This window comes from Balaenoptera physalus (genome assembly GCF_965194825.1).
Source record: "Balaenoptera physalus genome assembly, chromosome: 14".
NCBI classification, from domain to species: domain Eukaryota; kingdom Metazoa; phylum Chordata; class Mammalia; order Artiodactyla; family Balaenopteridae; genus Balaenoptera; species Balaenoptera physalus.
In genome coordinates this window covers 82651564-82673752 of record NC_138893.1, presented here as the reverse complement: position 1 = coordinate 82673752, position 22189 = coordinate 82651564, and the positions used below count along the sequence as shown (strand labels likewise).

The 22189-nt window shown below is 35.0% G+C and overlaps 1 protein-coding gene across 9 annotated transcripts in view; it reads left to right on the top strand.

Moving 5' to 3' along the window:
• The window catches only part of ADK (adenosine kinase), a 496766-nt gene that overhangs the window by 405907 nt on the left and 68670 nt on the right, over window positions 1–22189 (top strand). For all 9 annotated transcript variants that reach the window (XR_014253411.1, XM_082424930.1, XM_082424929.1 and 6 more), the window contains 2 exons: window positions 5581–5616; window positions 14653–14767. Coding sequence is in view for 8 of the 9 variants with exons in the window: in XM_082424930.1 (XP_082281056.1) it covers window positions 5581–5616; window positions 14653–14767 (151 nt within the window). In the remaining variant the exon portion in view is untranslated. The remainder of the gene's footprint in view (window positions 1–5580; window positions 5617–14652; window positions 14768–22189) is intronic.

Sequence of the window (22189 nt, the reverse complement as noted above, 5' to 3'; positions counted from 1 at the left end):
ATCACTTTTGTCAGATACTTGTTACAAGCAAGTCACTAGGTCCAGCCCACATTCAAAGGGGAGGGAATTTTACAAGAATTTGAACATCACCAGTTAGGGATCAATGTAGTAGGCAACCAATTCAGAGGCTTCTCTACTACACATATGATCCACAGATAAGACAAATCATTGAAGGTACTCTGGATGCTCTGAAATTCATTTGTTTAAATTATCCTAAGATCTTACCAAGAGCTTGAATTCAATAGGCAAAATGATTTTACAGTTCACATTAAATATTTTATTTATTCCTAGCAACAATCCAGTACGTTTTGTTGACCTCAGATGTGTTGATATAAACTGATATACTGAGTGACTTGCTCAAGATTACATATCAAATGAGCTGTAAAACAACAACCTTAGTGTAGGTCTTCTGATTCTAAGCCCTGTACTCTTTCCATTTGGCTGTAACTGCCCCCTGAAGCAAAAAAGGGAGAAGACCCAACTTAGGACCAAAGAAAGGTAACTTGTGACTATCCACCGAAAGCAGCCCATCCATTCAAAACAAACTATTCTGTTACCCCAATGCAAAAAGGAAGCATCTTGCATTTAAAGCCCTTCGAAAAAGGCATTATACATCTAAATGTATATACAAATTTAAGAATTTTATTTATATATAGAGATTTTTATACATAGATTTATACAGAGAAAGGCAGACATAGATAACATTCCATCTTAGACTCTCATGTACACCACACCATTAGGATTTACAGTATTGTTTCAAATATTATCAAGTCAAAGTCTAATACTATTGTAAGGTCTACAACAGCTGTAGCACTGATATACCTCTAGCATAATAATATCTGTTAGCCTAAAACTATCCTTGCTGGGTAAATTCTATTTGGATGGAGAGATGAACAAACAAAACAGCAGAACTGTTTTGGTGGCTCGGTTCTCCCTTGGCTTCTCCTAAAGCCCTGGACTCCTATGACTTGAGTGAAGACCATGGGAACTCCAGTGAACTTTCTGCTTCCTGTTTGCATTGGGGTAACAGAATAGTTTGTTTTGAATGGATGGGCTGCTTTCGGTGGATAGTCACAAGTTACCTTTCTTTGGTCCTAAGTTGGGTCTTCTCCCTTTTCTGCTTCAGTCCATGAAGTTTCAGCCTACACCCAAGACCCCTCATGTCCACTATCAGAAAGTAGAGTGGTAACGTAAGCAAGCAGATAATAGCTCTAACTGGGTTCAGTGCCTTGAAGTGTAGAGCAGGAAGTGGGAGAGCAAGGGTTATGAGCTATGGTAGTGGTGGTAGTTAGTAGTTATACCCTTCAGATCACCCTGGAGAAAAGAGAGGTAATTTTTTTTAAGGCATTTGCTAAATTCTTAAAATAACTTTGTAGTATGGTTAGTAGGAACATCTTTCTTTACAGGAGCAAAAGAATAGTTCCTACAGCTAATAAGCGAATTTGGCAAAGTGTCAGGATATAAGGCCAATACACAGAAATCATTTGTATTTCTATATAACTAGTAAGAAATAATTGGAATTAGAATAACAATATGGACTAGTTATGGTTTTAGTTTGTGATTACAGATAATTCTCTATAAAATAAAATCAGGGTATTATCAGACAAAATGCAGAGAAAACAGTTTTCTTCTCAATTGAATATAAAGGAAATTGTTGTCTTTCATACACACAGACACACACTTGAGTTTTTCCTTCCTTTCCTGTATAATCTGAGGATTGTGCTTTTTGGTAGTGGTTTGCTAATCCCTTTAAATAACTCGTAATGTAAGTATTCCATAGTTTTCATTAACCGCGAATTTCAGCTTTTTTTTAAACCTCTACTCAAAAAACCATACTTGGTTGTTGTTTCATCCTTTTAGCCTGGTTGGTGAAGCAGCAAGCCTAATGCAAATCCTAAATAGCGTGGTGTAGATGAGAGCCTAAGACTTTAATTATGTGTCATTTTATTCACAACACTCAATTCCAGGAAGGAAAAAATGGCTTTGTTGTTGTAAAAGACATATTATGTGAGTATCATTCATTGTAAACCAAAAATGATACTGTATTATAGCATAGACAACAATGGGAACTGATTTTGAAAATGTGACCTGTATGAGAAACTGAATAATAGTGAAAGTTATCAAAATGGAAAGAAGTGTTAATGTGAAATCCAGCCTTCTCAGAAATACTCTTTCCTGGCCTTTTGCTTTTGTTGCTTGTCATGCATGAATGAAAGTGCTGCACTCTCAGGGGAGCAGGAAAGCCTCTGTGTCGGTTGTTTATTTCCTTAATCCCTCCTCCTTTGTGATTTTTGATGTCAGATCTAAAATGGAAAGCCTGTAAATATAATGATTATCACATGGATAATCACCTGCATTAGGAACCGCTCTGCTTCTCTATTCTAACCCTAGCTGTTCTCCACATGTCACATTCACTCTGTGGTTGGATTTTAACTTGACTGCTTCATTAGATTTGTGAAACTCAGTACGTGGCGCCCTGGGGCAGCACAGATGGGGACTTGCTTGTTTTCTTTTCTCACTTTTACTGTGAAGGCACGCTAAAAAGTCCTTTTCAATTTAGTGTGATCAGTTCACTTGGAATTACCCTTGATATTTGGAACCTGCCTTACTATTCTGCCTGCCATTTATGCCCCTTTTTTCTTCCCTGATTTCTGACCTAATGCCTTTTCCTTCTGTCCCTCCATGCAGTGAATCTGAAGACGAAAATTCTGCTTAAAATTCTTACTGGGTCAAACTGTTCCCCTGTGTTGTTTTATTTGTTTTGCTGAGAGGGAAAAATAAATGTTGTTCCATCATTGTATCTACAAACACCTTCAGATCAGAGGTTAGCTGTGGGAAAGTCTGCAGTGATGTGAGCCAGCTGCCTTCTCTAATGGAGTGACTGGGGGCACCAGCCCAAGATCAAAAGAAGGTGGGAGGAAGTCAGGAGATAAGATCTTTTTAAGCCATAGAACAAGTGCTTAGCTTTTCAGTGATAGGGCACAGCTCTGCAAACCTGTGTGAGGGGGCGCTAAGATAGAAAATTGAGTTGACTTTTCTTCAGCATGTCCTTCCTCAGTCAGAAATATGTTGGTGCTTGGAATAGTTTACAGATGTGGAAGTGTCCTAGGGCCCAGTTTTCTTAAAGAATAATGATCTGACATTTATAAATGTGCCTTCTTGCAATTAGTCAGTTCTACTATACCGTAACAGATCACAGCCGATAGCTTCTTACATTTGTGGGAGCAGAACTGGACATTAAAAAGGTAACTTAACTACTGTATGTGAATTTTAAGTTTTTACGTCTTAGTGCAACTTCAGTCATACAGATTCTTCATATTAACTTTGTCTTATAGTCCTCTAGGTTTCTTTTGTGCCGCTGATAAAGTTCCATGTAAATAAGTAGTTCTCGCAGGGTTTCTTAGTTGTCTTTTCCATATAGGAATTAGCTTGGTTAGTTCTTGAGTTGGACAGCTTGGAAAAGTTCTACGTTGGTATCTTTTGAACTTTATCCTTTTCCTTGACATCCAGGCTAGCAAATGTTATTGACTGTGTGGTATACAAGATTCTAGTGTAAGTAAATTGTCAGAGAGGCCAGCCTTGCTTGCAACAATTGTCAAGGTCATAATTCCATTTTTTTAAAAATCTATATCAAGTAAGGTTAACTCAATCAGCCTTATGCTTCTGTAGTCAACAGCCTAAGGAGTTGTACTTTCAGCTTATCACTTTCTATTAACTTCAGTGTTCAGCTGTAATGGTCTATTTCGACCTTTTCAAACCCTCAAAGTGGTTCTTTAAATTTATATGCTATTAGTATATTGGACCATAAGTGCATACATACTTTTCTTCCTTGTGTTTTCCTTAACATGTAGATAGTACCCAGATTTGTGCTGGAGACATTAACTGTAGTTTCTGCCTTACATGGTTTGGTGCAGCAGTCGTTTTAGTTGGATCTGCTCACTACTCAGGCTCACATCCCATCCTTCTATTAATATCTCTTGGCAAAGATAATTTTGGAGGAATGTAAGTTAAGATGTAGAGGCTCTTGACAGTTGTCTGCAGTTTTTTTTTTTTTTCCATTTTCAAGGGGGAAGTGGAATGGAAAAGTAATATTGCCTCCATTTTCTGTATCAGTATAAAATGAAAATATATATGCAAAGCAGAGTGAAGGAAGAAAGGGAAAGGATTTGGTTACACAGATGTGTTTTTTGTCATTTGATAACCTATTATAAGGGCATTAGAGTATATAATAAGGTTCATCAGATTGTGCCCTTAAGATATATTTAATATCCAGAAAAACATTGTTTTAACATTTTTAACTGTATTTTTAAAATGATGTTCAACTTCTGTTACCCTATCATCTTATATCAAAGAGAAATGGGGGGTGGGGACTTTTTATTACAAAAATTTTCAAACAGGCCAAAAAAATAGTAATACTGAATACATCTAGATTCAGTCATTAACATTTTACCATTTTTGCTTCACTTTATTTTTTTTAAGTTTTCTAAAATAAATTACATATAGCATGCCATTTTATCCCAGAATACTTCAGGATACACCTCTAAAAGTCTAGAACATTTTCCTTATCAAATCGATAATTCTTAATATTATCTAATTCCCATTTCATAATCAAATTTCTCCACTTGTCCCAAAAATGTATTTTATAGCTGGTTTCTTCAAAACAGTTTCCAATTAAAATCTGTATATTGCTTCTGGTCATTTTTCCCCTCCCCACTTTATCATAACATTGACTTATTGAAGAGACCAAGCTACTTGTCCTGTATAATGTCCTGCATTATGGATTTGTTCATATGCTTTCTCAGTGTATCATTTAACTTGTTCTCCTATCCTCTATATTTCCTGTAGACTGCAAGTTATTGAATAAAATTTTTATTAATTCATGTTAAAAACTTTATAGCTGATGCTGTGTACCTTATACTGCATCATAACAGAAGACACGCTATTTTTGGTGATCCCATTATTAATGATAAGTGATAGGATCGATCACTGGGTTAAAGTGATGACAGCTTGATCCTTCCATTATAAAGTTATACTTTGCTCCCTGTGACCAGCATGTGATCTTTGATACTCTGATTCCATGAAATACCCAGTTCCTCATCATCCTTTCACCTAATGGATTTAATATCCATTGATGATCCTTGCCTGAATAAATTTCATCAGGGATTGCAAAGTGGTGGGTTTTCTGAATCTATACATTTTTTAGCAGACGTTTTTCTCTACAGAAGAGTTTTCTGAAAGGTATTGTTTTAATTAAAAACATAACCATCAGCATCTTCCTTAGGTTTCAAATGATTTTCTTTGCTGGGGTCAAAACACCTGAACTCACAGTGACAGCTACAGTAAAAACATGTACTATATCTTATTTCAACTTGTGAAGTGTGTTGACATTATGCTGCCTTTTTTTTTTATGCTAAGGTAAAAAGAAATCTTTTTTTTTTTTTTGGTGTAAGAATAAAAATTGAACTATGTGGATATATTGAGATAATTGTGTAAAAAGAAGACTGAATGAGTTTCAAAATGGATTATTTCTTCATTACCTAGCACTTTATAATTAACTGTTCTTTTTTTTTTTTATTTCAGGAAGCTGCCACTTTTGCTAGAGAGCAAGGCTTTGAGGTGAGTTAACCCACAATTGTACACTAAACAGATCCTAAAGGTTTCTTCTAGCTGATAATGAAGTTCTTTTGGACAGTGATTGATGTGCTATTATACTCTCAGAGCCTCGCAGCAGTTGCCATGGAAACTTGGCAGTCGTCATGGTTTCTTTGTTCTGCCAGCACAGTGTTATGACGCACTCTGCTAGGTCTGCACCCAACATCGCCTACAGATGTTATTTATTGAATTTTGAAAAGCCTCTTGGGAAGCCAAGAGGTTGGGCACGGTTTCAAGCTGCCTCTGCAGATATGGGGCCTGTCAGTTTGTTCAGTTAAAAAGCTACCTCATTAGCTGCATTACATTTCATAAGGATTCACTGCTAAAGCAGTGGTGGAGCAAGACTAAATAGTGAAATATAATGTCATTTAAATAATTTCAACCCTACCACATGTAGATTATCATTATGTAAATTAATTTCCAAAAGTTGTACTTAACAGTTGTTAGGAACTGATTATTTTAAATACTGCTCATGTAAACTTCCTGTTTGAATCTCTTTTTTTCTTCTCTTTTTCTTCTTTTTTTTTTGATAGCATAAAACATATACATTTTCTGAAACAAAATATTGATACTTGCTTTACTTTCCAGATAATTGATTCTGTTTTCCTCATAGCAATATTATCTTGTCAAGATTCCAAACTCCATGTGGTTGTTGTTGGCAAAATTAAGATAATAGACAAGACTATGTTTTTACCTACGTAATATCTACCTTCCAGTCTATCGTTAGGAAACACTGACTAATCTCAGTGCAGGTTAATTGACAGAGAATTCACTGAGTTTGTGAGTTTTATGACTATCATATTTATTTAGCTAGAACTACATAGAATACTGTGTTCTATACAGCAACTTGGAATGTTTCATGGTAGTAATTTTTTAACATTTAATCTGACTAGAGCTGGAACATACAGAAACTCTCTCCTTATTTGCATACTCAGTATTGTCTACCATCTACAGAAGCTGTGAGCATTGATTGGATATATTAGTAAGCTCACTTTGAACTCTTTAGAGAAAGGTGTTGTATGAAATTGTGATGGAAATGTTATTTAAATGTACTAAAGACAGATTCATTATCAAGCAACAAAGTGATAGATGTGTATGTTATCCATGTCATAGGACTTGACAACCAGGCATAGGGCTTCCTTTTCTTGGAGGAAGATAGTGAGCATGTGGTATAAGTATTCTACTCTCAAGATCTTATGAAAAAAACTGTATCAGGGTATGAAACTCTGCCTCATAATGCTCAATTAATGGCAACTTTGATAGTTTCTTGGGAGTTTGCTTTTTTTGTTTTAACATATTCTCATGAATATGGGGTTGAGTCACATGAAGAAGAAGGAATAAAGATTTCCAAGTAATTTTTGTCTAATTTAAGTTTCACTTTGTCATTTCCCAAACTGGCAATTGATATACAGGGCTAAGTGTAATGAAGGGAATATTCAATTTAAAAGTCAAATGTTTTGATCATGAGACTATACGTAAACGTTTTCAGTCATGTTTTAGTTTCACTGATGTGAAATTTCTGTATTAACAATTAATACTCTCTGTTGTTACATCAAAATTCTCCAAAGATAAAAGCCTGCAGAGTATAAATTTGTGTCCTGTTTTCTATGCTAACATTTAAAAATGTATTTTGGTTCTAGAAAATAACCAATTTTGTAGATGCTTAGAAATATAACATGTTGTATAACAAATGATCATGATTCAGTAGTACCTTGATAGTAATTTTTAATAGTTTATTAAACCTTACTAATTCATAGTTTTATTGCCCCCTTGAGCTACATGCTTTGTATATGCCTGGTTTAAATACAGTCTTAGCAACAAACTACTTTTTCTGTTTTCTACTAACCAGCACCATATTAACCTTTCCGTTAGTTCTTACTCATTGATTCTAGAGTTGTTTCTTTTTACCATAAATCTGCCATAAATGATTACAGCATATAAACGAAGTGATGATGATTATAGTAGGATACCTTATTACCTCCTGACATAGCAAAATGACTCAGTTGTTGATTTGACAATGATGTGTTAGATTGGTTAAAGCACACAGTGTCTTGACGTGTCCCTTCATGGGTTCCCTAAAATATTATACGCATCGCAGAATCTGTAAGAGCCATGAGTAGAATACCCTGAAGTAAGTATTGTTAATAAAATATAATCCATGTACGGAATGCTATCTGGAGAAACTGAATGATTTTAAAATGTCATGAAAGTTTCCTTAGTCCATTAGATAGGAATATGAAAGCATAGGTTTGAAACTTGGTAGTTTTAAAGACTCAAACAAGAATAAATCACTTAACAGTTTAATGTCTATGGAAATGTGTCAGTGCTCTCAAGTCTAGTGTGACAAACTAGACAAAATCTGTGTCTTATTCTTCCCAACTTTAATTTTACCTCTTAATTTGGGGCATGAATGAGAGGAGAGAAATGAAAAAATTAAAAAAGAAAGGAAAGGTGGGCATTTTTTTCTTCCCACAAATCCACTGTCCTACCCTCATTTTCTATTATAAATCCCAATCAGTTCCCAAAGCCACTGAGTGTTGCCACTAGTGATCTGTCTGCTAAGAGACCAATCTAAATGCCTCTAAAAATAACCAGTGTTTATTCATCAGGAAATATCCTTAGCAGCATTGTTTATGATATTCTGATTAGCTCCTCTGCAAATTTTAGATAATCTTTCTTTAAGAAAAAAATCTTTAATCTTTAAAACGAATTGGGCAATTTTCAGTAAGAAGAGGCAGCTTAGGAGGGCACTGGAGAATGAGATAAAAACTGGAGCTGGGCAGAGCACAAAGCAGAAGAGAGAAGATTTTTTTATATATATATAGGTTGATGGAAAATTGCATAGTGCCCTGATTTAAATGACAGACCTGCTAAGAATTTAAAATGACAATTCTTGGGGTAAAAAGTTTCGTGAGGCCTTTTATTATTTTGGAAAATCGGTTCAGACTGCAGTGTGTTTTTAAATCAACCTTATCTTGAACTGAACTGATTAAAGGTTTGTATTTTTAGAACCTAAATAAAAATAAGGTACTTAGTAACATGTTTCATTATGAAACCTTTTTAAAGCAGTATTGAAAATTGATTTAAAGTGAAGGACATACCTCCAAAACCTAAATAAAAATATTTTTTATATTTTCATTCTCAGTGAAATAGAGTATATGCCAAATGATGACGAGAACTCATACCTTTTCTATTAGATCAGTTATTCAGTTTTACTCCAAGCAACAAATTTTACTTTTCTTACTTTAGATCTCTAAAATACAATACTTCTAACCATAGAGGAAATAAAGCAATCTTTTAACATTTTCCTACTTTCCCTACAGCCCTTGACTCTACCCAGAGGCTTCCAGGCTTGTAGTCTTTCTCTGACCAGTGACAACTCTATCATCTTATACCACTGAGAGAGGAAAGTATTGAATTGTGCTATCCAATACGCATCTACTAGCCACGTGTGGCTATTTAAATTAAAATTAAATAAAATTTAAAATTCAGTTCCTCAGTCTCTTGGCACATTTGAAGTGCATGCATATGTAGATAGGGACTACCATATTGGACAGAGCAGATATAAACATATACATCATGACAGAAAGTTCCACTGATCAGCACTGGATAGCAAGTCCAGAGAGTTTCAGGAGGTATTGATTCCCAAAGAATTCTCCAAGATTTTTCTAAGGTTCCTGTGTTCCTTACAAATACAAAGAATGCAGTGAATGATCACCAAGAGTTTCTGGAAATAAGACACTAAGTCAGGTCATGCTGGCCAAGAGAGTACAATGCTGCTTCCCTAGGTGACTGAGTCCCAAATGACAACAGTTTTAAAACACTAGATTAACAGAAAGAGATACGATAGTCTTCAAATTCTCTTCATTTAATCACTTACTCATTCAACAAATATTTGCTGAGCACTAACTTTCTGCCTAACACTTTGAAAACTTGAAAAATACAAATATCTAGCTATGACAGAAAAAAGCAAAACAAATAAACAATAGGGAAACAAATTTCAAACAGAGGGAACAAGAAGAGTACACAGGCCCTCAGACACGAAAGAGCATAATGTACTGTGTACTCCAGGAACTGACAGGAGGCCAGTGTGACTGGAACGGAGTGAGTGAGGAGGAAGTAGTATGAGACAGGACGGAGGCTGACACATCATATGAACCCCATAATTATTATAGGAGTTCCTATTTCGGAAACAAAGCAGAATACGCTGTGGTTAAGTGAGGCAATGTATGCGGACACCACAATTGGTATTCTACAAGAGTAGGTAGATTGTGACAGTATTGTTTAACATTTGTATCATCAGCTGTTAAAAATGGAATGAAGAGAATATATTCTGTTTTGTTTTGTTTTTTTTTAGTTTTGGCTGTGTTGGGTCTTTGTTGCTACGCACAGGCTTTGTCTAGTTGCAGAAGGCAGGGGCTACTCTTCGTTGTGGTGTGCAGGTTTCTCATTGCGGTGGCTTCTCTTGTGGCGGAGCATGGGCTGTAGGCGTGAGGGCTTCAGTAGCTGTGGCTCATGGGCTCTAGAGTGCGGGCTCAGTAGTTGTGGCGCATGGGCTTAGTAACTCCGCAACCTGTGGGATCTTCCCAGACCAGGGCTCGAACCCGTGTCCCCTGCATTGGCAGGCAGATTCTTAACCACTGCGCCACCAGGGAAGTCCCGAGAATATATTCTTTAATTTGGAAAACAATGCTAAATTTAAGGTGTGTGATCACCAGTGACAATAAAAGCATAATTTAACATTTATGAAATGATTCACAGTTTATAAAACCTTTTCTAACATATCATCGATACATTTAATATTCATACAAACCTGGTGGGTCGGGTAGGTAGGGCATGTATTGCCATATCAGTTGAACAGAAAAAATAAGCTGCATGACTTGTTCAAGGTCATGTAGGTAACAGACAATAGAGCCAGAATCAGAGCTCAGCTCTCTGAGTCTGGTACTCTTTACTATATAAACTACACTTCTTTCCTTCTCACATTCTAACATACTGGAGGAGGAAAGTAGATTTCCAATGACCTTGGAAAATGAGAAATAGCTGGACATTCAGAAGATGAAATTCACTAGGGTAAAATACAAGCCAGAATAATTAAGAAAAAATATCATATTTAAATGCAAGATCAGCAATGACTTGTGAATGTGGCATGAAATGATTTAGGATAAAGATGCTCTAGTTTTTTGGTTACAACAACAGAAGGCACATTGCCAGAATTCCTAGAAGCAGTATAATCTGTGGATAACATGGAAGAGTATAATCCCTGGAGTTAGACTTTGTGGGTGCTAGTCCTGACTCCACCTCTTAGTATGTTTATGACCTTAGGAAGTTACTTAATCTCTCTGTGACTCAATTTCCTCATCTATAAAATGGGGATATAGTAATAGTGCCTATTGCCTAGAGCGGTTAAGATTTAATGAGTACTTTAGATCTACATACATGGCTCTTGGTTTCTACATCTATGAAATAGGAATATAGTAATAATACCTACTGCCTAGAGTGGTTAAGATTTAATGAGTACTTCAGAGTGCTCATAGCTATTTATACATGGCTCATAGCTAAATTGTGTGAGCTTTCTTCTACTTCTCCTTCCTTTTTTCTCTTTGTCCTCCCTTATTAGATACCATAATTGAATTCTCGATACTCAAAACTCTTGAGGCCCTTTCTAGAGATTTTGAGGCAACTTAGGATTTGACAATTTTGGAAAGTATTAAAATGACAGTAAATAGAGGAAATAAATTAATATTTATTAAGTACTTGGCGTATGCTAAATATTGCATTAAGCTCTTTCACTTACCTTATCTTCTTTCATCCTCACAAAAAACCATTTTTAACTTTTTATTTTGAAACAATTTTAGATTTAGAACATTTGCAAAAATAGTACAGAGAATTTCCAGATACCGTCACTCAGCTTCCCCTAATGTTAACATCTTACATAACCAGGATGTAATAATCAAAGTCAGGAAATTAACATTTGTACAGTGTCAGTAACTGAACTACAGAATTTATTCTGATTTTACCAGTTTCCTCTAATTTCCTTTTTCTGTTCCACAATCTAATCCAGGGTTACACGTTGCATTTATTTGTCATATTGTCTTAGTCTCTTCCTATCAGACAGTTTCTCACTTGTTCCTTGTTCATGAACTTGATACTTTTGAAGAGTACCTGTCAGTCATTTTGTAGAATGTCCCTCAATTTAGGTTTGTCTGATGTTTTCTCATAATTAAATTGAGGTCATGCATTTTTGGCAGAAATACCACAGAGATCACCCTTCTCAGTGCATCACATCAGGGATGTACATGATAGCCCAGTGTCTTACTGTTTGCCAAGTTAACTTTGATCACTGGGTTAAGGTGGTACTTATCCTCTGTGGAGTTACTGTTTTCCCACTGTAGTTAATAAATATCTTGGGGGCAATATTTTGAGACTGTGCAAATATCCTATTTTACCCACTAATTTTAGCATCGCTAAATTTGATCACTGGGGTTTGTGATGTCTGTCAACTTTCTCCACTGTAACATTTCTGTTTTTCCTTTTGTAATGAGTAAGTATCTTAGGAGGAGATACTATGAGCCTATGCAAATATCCTGATTCTCTTCAGACTTTTGCCCACTGATTTTAGCATACTTCACTCCCAACATCTTTTAACACAAATATTATTGTCTTAGTTTTGTAGGGAGGTTTATTTACCTGCTTGAGAGGTTTATTTACCTCCTTGAGGTCACACAAATAGTAAATCCAGCTGTGTCATACTCCCTTGTAATTTCATCATTCTGTTAAGATATGTTAACCCAGGTATATGGGAGAAGAATCTACCAGGGGATAGGGGAGGAGAGGCTACAGAACTCGAAATATATATATTGTTGGGAAGACAAAATTGAGATTTTAAGAAAAGTTTTTATACTAGATGGGAATCAGCTGTTGAGGGCGAAGCAATGACTCCTCAAAGCATAGTGAGAAATTTAGATTTGGTGCACACTGACAGTGCTCCAAGAGGGACAAAGGGGTTTTGCACAAACTGTGGATATCGATACAAATATCAATAGAAAATATAGCTTAACCTTTCTGTAAAGATTTATCTTTTGTATTTGAAAAGTTTGTTTCCATCTTGAATTGCCATTTTTATAAGATTTAATCTGAGACATTAAAAAAATATTTCTTTGATTAGGATACCAAAACTACCACAAAAAATATATTTTCTCACAGGGTTGGTATAAGACAACCGAAGCTCACTCTTAATTTATTCCTTATACCACCTTAAAGAAGGACCTCTACTTAAAAAACATCCAGTACATGCATAAGATTCCACTCCCAAGATGGTAAAGTGAATCTTTCTGGAGTTTGCCTGTTACCTTTACTTAAGATGAACTGTGCTCAATCATAAGCAAAAATCCTACAGCAGTAAAATACGTGTTTGATAAGGAGACTGAGAGAATATATGTAATTTTTTTAATGTATACATTTATTTGGGAGAGTAAAGACATTATTATTATAAGACATTGAGAATAACTAATAATAAGGACCCATTGTATAGCACAGGGAACTCTACTCAATACTCTGTAATGACCTGTATGGGAAAAGAATTTTAAAAAGATATGTGTATGTATATATAACTGATTGACTTTGCTGTACACCTGAAACTAACACAACATTGTAAATCAACTATACTCCAGTAAAAATTTAAAAAACAAACAAACAGAAAAAAGACATTGGAATTTTGAGCGGTCCTTTCAACTGTTGTCAGTCATTTCTAATAGTCTTTCCCCTCAAACTGAGGGAATTTCTTCTCATGTTATCAGAGTTCAGGCTTAGTTCTCTTCTAAAATAAGCAACCAGAAGTGGAATAGTCAGCATGTTTGAAAGGTCAGCGCATTGTCCAATCACAAGTGGCTATTCTTTTCAGAAACAGCAGTCCTCTGGAATCATGATGTTAGGTATAGGAGAAGCTTAGGTTCATATATCATCCAGAATTTCTTAAGTATTTTGTGAATAAACAGCATACAAATATTTCACTGATGACCATCATACTTTTAAAAACATCGTGGTTTCTGATGTTGTCTGTAACCAATGTGACTTGTCTGCCTTACTTACCTAAATTCTTCTGTCCTGCATCCTAATTAAATTATTTTCTTAGATATATTTCCCCTCTGGTATGTGTTTCTCTCTCCATAACTGTTTGAAACTTTACACAGTGATAGAGTAAACTACCAACAAACCCCAAACCATGGGCAATTGTAGAGGCCCACTGAATTCAGACATGGGTTTTTAAGTTATCTAAAATTGTTGAAAACATGATTCTAAAAATCTCACCCATAGCTCAAGAGTTAGATTTCAAGACAGACATTTATGATGTAAAACTTCGCAGCCTATGTGATATGCAAAATAGCATGAGGGTTTCTAGAATTAATTTGTAATTTTTAAAACTTTATCTTTAAAAAAAGTAGTTCTTTCTCTTATTTTAGTTCTTTGAAAAATTTGTCATTATAGTAACTGCATTATTTCCAGAATCAGCATAATTATGCTCTGTAAACCTCTAAAATAATTTAATATTACTCTTTTTACAATCTCTCATTAATTGGAAATTTGAAAACTGTGTTTTTGTTGATATCAAAGAAATGTTAATTTTTAAAAGTATGGTAATAGTTATATGGTTATGTTTGAGTCATTACCTTTCAGAAATACATACTAAAGCATTTACATGTGACATTAGTATATGAGATTTGCTTCAGAATAATATGAAAGGCAGGTGGATAAAGGTATATAGATGAAATAAGTGTCATCATAAATTTAAAATTGTTGCATCTTGATGGTGGGTTCCTTGAAGATTGTTATACTATTCTGTTTACTTCGGTATGTGGTTAAAATTTTTAAATAATAACTCTTAATACATCTTCAGGTCTCTCTTATTTTGAACATGAGAAGATAAATCCTTAATCTACTAATAAAATTTTAGTTTATTGTATTGGTTATGAGAATTTTTTTCCTCCTTTCCATTAATAGACTGAAGACATTAAAGAAATAGCCAAAAAGACCCAGGCTCTTCCAAAGGTGAACTCAGAGAGGCAGCGAATCGTGGTTTTCACCCAAGGGAGAGATGACACCATACTGGCTACAGGTACATGTGGAAACTGTGGGAGAAACCCAGTAGTATGGAGATTAATCATTCTAACAAAATTCTATATTTTTTCTGTTATAATTTATTCAAAGCAATGTACTTTTTCTTTTTTTTTTTTTTTTTTACCACCTTCATGCCTTTCACCCCATCTCACCTCCACCCCCATTTCCACCTCTGGCATCCACCAGTCTGTTCTCTGTATCTATGATTTTGGGGTTTGTTGTTTTTTTTTTTAATTCTTCATATAAGTGAGATCATACAGTATTTGTCTTTCCATGTCTGACTTATTTTGCTTAGCATAGTGCCCTGAATGTTCATCCATATTGTTTCAAATGGCAGCATTTCCTTTTTTATGGCTGAATAATATTTCAGTGTGTGTGTGTGTGTGTGTGTGTGTGTGTGTGTGTGTGTGTGTGTGTGTGTATACCACATTTTCTTTATCCATTCTGAAGTCTGTCCATCCTGAGTGTCTATCAGTGGACACTTAGGTTGTTTCCATGTCTTGGCTATTGGAAATAATACTGCAACGAACATAGGGGTGCAGATATCTCTTTGGGTTAGTGTTTTTGTTTCCTTTGGCTAATTGCTCAGAAGTAGAATTGCTGTATCATATGGTAGTTCTACTTATAATTTTTTGAGGAGCCTCCATACTGTTTTTCATAGCAGCTGCACCAATTTACATTCCCACCAACAGTGCACAAGGGTACCCTTTTCTCCATGTTCTTGCCAACATTTATTTCCTGTCTTTATGATGACTGCCATTCTAACAGGTATGAGGTGATACCTCAATGTGGTTTTGATTTGTATTTTCCTGATGATTAGTTATGGTCAACACCTTTTCATGTACCTATTGGCCATCTGTTGTCCTCTTTTGAAAAAATGTCTATTCAGATCCTCTACCCATTTTTTAACTGGATTATTTGGTTTTTTGCTATTGAGTTGTATGAGTTCTTTATATATTTTGGACGTTTACCCCTTATCAGGTGCATGGCTTGGAAATATTTTCTCCCATTCCATAGGTTGCCTTTTCATTTTATTGATGATTTCCTTTGCTGTACAGAATTTTTTTAGTTTGAACCCCCACTTGTTTATTATTGCTTTTTTGGCCTTTGCTTTTGGTGTGCAATCCAAAAAAAATCATCATTGATCGATATCAAGGACTTATCCCCTTTGTTTCCCTCTAAGAGTTTTTTGGTTTCAAGTCTTACCTTTAAGTCTTTCATCCATTTTGAGGTGATGCTTATGTATGTTGTAAGATAGTGGTTCAGTTTCATTCTTTTGCATATGGCTGTCTGGTTTTTCCAACGCCATCTATTGAAGAGACTATCCTTTCCCCATTGTATACTCCTGGCTCTTTTGTCATAAATTAATTGACCATACATGTGTGGGTTTATTTCTGGGCTCTCTGTTCTGTTCCATTGATGTATGTGTTTGTTTTTATGCTGCAGTACTATTCTATTTTGACTACTATCTTTGTAATATCATTTGAAATCAGGAAATGTGATGCCTCCAGCCTTGTTCTGTTTCTCAAGATTGCTTTGGCTATTCGGAGTATTTTGTGGTTCCCTACAAATTTTAAGACTGTTTGTTCTATTGCTGTGAAAATATACCTTTTATTGTTTTTTCTTTTAATAAATACACCTATCTTCTCTCAGAAAAGATTTCATTTTCAAGAACTTAATTTATTAAAATTCAGTTGAGTAAATCCACATTGATTTAGTTTATTTACTTTGATATTTTGGAGATAGTGTCAGTCTAGAAATGTCTTTCCTGAAAAAAAAAAGACATTTTACTTAGCAAATACCTGTGCTTGAATAAAATAAATTTATCTGATTATGAGCAAATAGAATTCAGAAATAAGTTACTTCCTTAGTTTTAAACTTCAAGAACAAAACCTCACTTCTGTTTTTACTCAGCCATCTATTTTATAGCTCTCATATAAATAGAATAGAGGGAACTTCCCTGGTGGTCCAGTGATTAAGACTCCGTGTTCCCAGTGCAGGGGGCCCAGGTTCGATCCCTGTTTGGGGAACTAGATCCCACATGCATGCCGCGACTAAGAGTTCACATGTCGCAACTAAAAAAAAAAAAAAAAAAAAAAAGATCCTGCATGCTGCAATGAAGATCCCATGTGCCTCGACTAAGACCCAGTGCAGCCAAAATAAATAAATAAATAAATAAATATATAAATAATTTAAAAAATAAATAAATAGAATAGGAATTTCAGCTAGTAAACAAACATTTATTGATTAAAATGAGTAATATTGTCAATATGATGCCGCCTACTATTAAAGCCAAAATACAAACCTTTAAATACTCTCTGAACCCTTAGGATTAAAACCAGTTAACTTATAATTATTATAAACAGTAGCAATTATTACCTCTGTGTTTGTTCAGTACTCTGCTGAACACTGAAATTTAAGATAGCCTTAAATATCTAACTGGAACATAAAATTGGTACACATCAAAGTATGAATACAACAAAGTATAATTATATTTCTTAATTATTGGTACAGAGTATATGGGTTGTATTGACTCAGAGAAGGAGATCAGTAAAGCTTGAAGAAAGAAGTTATAGTGAATATGGAGTAAATTTTTTATTGAATTAAATATATAAGCCTGAAATGGGTGAAAAAAGAAATTATTGTCAAATTGTGGGGAGAAGGAACCCTACAGTTAATTTATTTCAACTTTCTTATTTTAGAATTGTCAAAAGCACGATTGAGAAATTTACTTCAAAAAATATGTTTCAAAATAATTCAGTGAGTGGTAAATAGTGAAGTGGGGTTATAGATGAAAAGATTTGTCATGAGTAAATAATTGTGGAAGCCATGTGATGGGTATATGGGGGATGGTCATTATGCTATTACTTCCACTTCTATATATGCTTAAAATTCTCCAAAATTAAAAGTATATAAAACAGAAAGAAAAGTAAAAAATAATTTTTCAGACACAATTCAGAGATATTAAGTGGTTTTTCCCAAGACACATTGATATCCTTGCTAAGCCTTGAATTTTAGGAAGGATTTAAAGAAAGGAGGGCAGTCCAGTTAAAGAGGACCATGTGAGCAAAGGCACCAGGTAGTATATAATCTTTAATTGTTGTGACAGGAAAAGCCATGTTGTTAATTTGTACAAGAAAGAAAAGAAATAAGTCATGAAAAGATATCCCTTCATTGATAATAACTATCTGGATTGCTGCCTTCCTATAGTATGTGGCCTGTTCCTGTCTTAGCAATGAACACTGTTTAGAAAAGTGAAAAACATGCAGATTTCTTATAGGAACTGTTATACTGCCTTCAGATTCATAAAATGCAATTTGTTGCTCTTTATGGAGACATTTATTTTAAGGCTTTATATATTCCAGATCTACATATTGTACAAGTGTCTTCCTCGTTGTGAATTTGCACAATTTTCCCAAAATTGAAACCTTTAAAATTAGCTTCCCCTTCCTGTGACTGAATTTCCTTGTCAACTCATTTTGTTCTTTATTAAATCTATTAAACCATTCTTAAGGATGCTTACCAGCAGGAATTTATTTGAGGAAAGACGCTGGCTAATCTTTGCTGTTCCTACTATATGAAAATGAACTTAAATTAGAGGATGCACTATATCTGCAATGCATGATAAATACAAGATGGATAGAGAATCTGTTCAGCGGTGTCAGCTACAAAAGCAAACATGATAAATGTTAATGCAGTTTTGAGCCCTGGGATAAGCTATTCAATGCACAAGCATAGCTGAATCTCTTTGCTATGTTGTTATTCATGGCAGCCAAATAAATGTCAATAATAAAAGAGAATTAAAGATTTTCATTTCCCAGAGGCAATCCTCTAATACGGCTTGATCTTTCATTTCATTTGTAATTCGTTCTCATGTCAGGATGCAATCATTCGCCAGGCTCTGGGTGTCATGTTAAGTCATTTAATAATGATTAAGAACATAAAAATGCTTGGCCTGTGGGGCAATTCACAGAAGAGATGCCAATTTGTTATTGTTTTTCCTCCTTTCCTCTTGAATATGGATCAGCTTTTTCCCACCTCCTAGCATAAAATACTAATGGAAGATGGGGAAGGAATGTGTCCCTTAATTTACCATAAGTGACATTCCAGAACGGCACAAGGCAGTGCTAGCACACTTATTAAAACACTAATTAGGAATTCGTGTTTTAGTTCCTTAAACCTCACACTGTAGAGTACTTTTAAATGATCACTGCTAAGTTTGTGACATTTAGCGATAATGTAACAAAATTAGTTTCCTTGGTATTTAATTCTAGAGACCTTTCTCCTTTTGAAATACAGAGTCTGTAAACTACTTTCTCTTATTTTATAAATGTAATTCTTTGAATTCCTCGCCAATAAATTGCTTGTGAATCTAAAGCCTTTTCCACTTACCCTATTATTTTGGTCACCTCTATTTCATTTGGGTATCCATCCTCTATCCTTCCAGCCCAGAGGTTTTGTCACATACCAGCCCAGAGGTTTTGTCACATCATTGGTTCATTGCTTACAGGATAATTGAGTTCCGAGCTTTTTGGGGGGTGAGGGGACCTGAGGGGGACTGGAAAGTAATGAGTAAGAGACTAGGGATGAAGGGCAGGAAGGAAAAGATGATTCTATCCATTTTGATCCTTTTAATGTTGAATGAACCTGTTAGAGGAATGGGAGTCAGGTTAGGGAAATCGTTTCTGTGTCTATAAACTTTAGAAAAACTAATACTACAGATTACCTACTGGAAAGCAACTGCTAATAAGGTCTTCATATATTAACATCTTACTATGATAAGGACTGTAGTGAAAAAAATAAAGATTTTCTACATACACATGTGTAAATATACATACATATACATATATATGTCCTTATAGGAAGTTTAAATTTCTCCAAGTTTCCATACTAAAGTTATCACTAAAAATTGGAGGAAGCAATAGGACTTTTGTTCTAAATTGAAAATAATGCATTTTACACAGTGGCTGTTATGAGACAATAAAATAGGTCCACTGAAGAATAAACTGTAGACTTTTCTGAATACTTTCAGAGTGCTTTCTGGGCTGTTTGAATTGTAATTTTGCCCACACAGAAAAAAGACTAGGTCAGAGGTTTTCACCTGGAAGACTGGTGCTGTTATATTAGAATCACCTAATGGGCTTTTGGTAAATAGAGCCCTCCCTTCATAAAAACACCTTCCCCTCAACCTGATACATCCCTGTGAGGAGTTAGAATATACATCCTCAAGAAGATGTATAAGAATGGGGGTGATAGAGTCTGAGGGAAGGGGAGTATAGGATTGTGTATTTGTTGAAAAAGCTCCCTTAGGTGATATAGCAGTGCTGTCTATCCTCCATCTCTCACGTTGAGAACCATTGGATTAGGTGATTTAATAATGTTTCTGTGAGTTCTATGATCCTATGGGATAATGGAAACAAAACCTTTAGCAGCTAAGCATCTAGTACTTCAGTAAGTCAGGCCTTGTTGAATGCTTCTCTTTCTCAATAAATCACAAAGTAACAAGGACCCATCCACAATAACAAGCAATCTACATACTACTTTAAATAGTCTCCCGCCTCTGGCATGCTTGTAATTTAAGATAGTCACATTGTAGTGTCCTTTGTCATTTCATTATGGGTAAATGGGGTTATTGAAGTTCCTTGCCTTCATGTTCTTGAGTCCTTAAACTTGTCACCCCATTTGCTAGTTAAGTTTTCACGTTCTTTGAAAACACTCAGTGCTGTCCATTACCCTCTAAGAAAAGATCAGTGTGATTTGCAGTTCTGGTAGGCATAAGGCACAGAAGGTGTGCAAAAGAAAATGCAAACTCTGAAGGAAAACAATCTCAGCAGCTGGAAGAATAATGTCAGCACATCATCACAACTCCTACTGCTACAAAATATTATTATAAATCACTTTGAAAATGTTATCTCTACTGCAGCCAAACCAATTTTAAATCATGTTCTTGTTGGCATAGGTTGGTAATGGCGTGGATGGAACAAATTAAGTAGCATTCTTTCAGAGTGTCTGTGTATGGCATTCATGGAAAAAAGTTCTTACCAGATGAGATTTTACAGAATATATATCAATATTTCTTAACTATGAATATAAACAAGTAAGTTACTAACTCATGTTCCATTTTTAGATTTTTGTAACCATAAAAGACAAAGTCCTTTAATTAGCCAAGAGGTCGAACATAATTTAGAATGACATATGTGGAACTGTCACATTCCTGACAAAGTAATATCTTTGGGGCATGGTATGTGTGGTTTAGTGATCTCAGGCCTGTCAAGAAATGAGACTTCTTTCAACTCCCACCTTTCTGTCAAAGCTAGAAAGCAAAATGGGAGACAGCCTACATTAGGCAAATGTTAGCCTTATTATAGCATTTATTTTTGGAAGGACCCTTATTCAGATTTATTGAGGTATAGATTACATGTAGTAAAATACAGATATATTTCACCAAATAACGTGTAACCACCATAATCAAAATATAGAACATTTTGTATGGTTTATTTTGAAATATAGTATGGATACAAAATTGGTACAGATTTTCACTATGTCAACACACCTGTACCAACTACCACCAGATCAAGTAATAGAACACTTCTAGCACTTTAGAAGCCACCTCTTGTGCTCCCCTCCTAATCATTACCCCCACCAAATGTACTTATTATTTTGGCTTCTGCTGCTAACAATTTGTTTTGCTTCTTTTTAAAATAGAATCACCCAGTATATAGACTTTTTATCTTGCTCTGTCCCCATACTTTTTTAAGCACTACCTTACTTTTGACAACATAAGATGCTCTAGGCTCTTGTATTTACCTACCTCGGTCCAAGAATCGACTACTTCTTCAAATAACCCCGGTTCCTTTTATTAGCAAATGGTATTTAGAAACCCAGATCTGGGTGCTAGATATGTTCATTGCTACTTGAGAATCATTGCTTCTAGGCCCTCTTGCAAATAGATTGGCAATATATGTATGTATAACAACCCATGAATCTATACCCATCTATACTTATTCCTATATCTGTCCATTTATATATTTAAATTCCATGAGTTCAAACTGATACCTTTGATTCCAGTCCAACAAGAGTTCATTCTAGCCTTCTCTCTTTCCTTATTTATAACTTCCTCTGACATTGAAAGTTCTGGTTCTCATTATATAAGATACATTTACTATTTGTTCTGTCTTAAAGTAGTTTTGAATTGCTTACCCATACCCTTGTGTGAAACATATTTCCTTAATGTACAGTGTTAGATTATAGTCCTTTTTGTCTTTGGCCCTACAGTATCTAGTCAAAATACTGTTATCCAAAAGTAACTTTTTTTTTTTTTTAATTTATTTTTGGCTGTGTTGGGTCTTCGTTTCTGTGCGAGGGCTTTTTCTAGTTGCAGCAAGCGGGGGCCACTCTTCATCGCGGTGCGCGGGCCTCT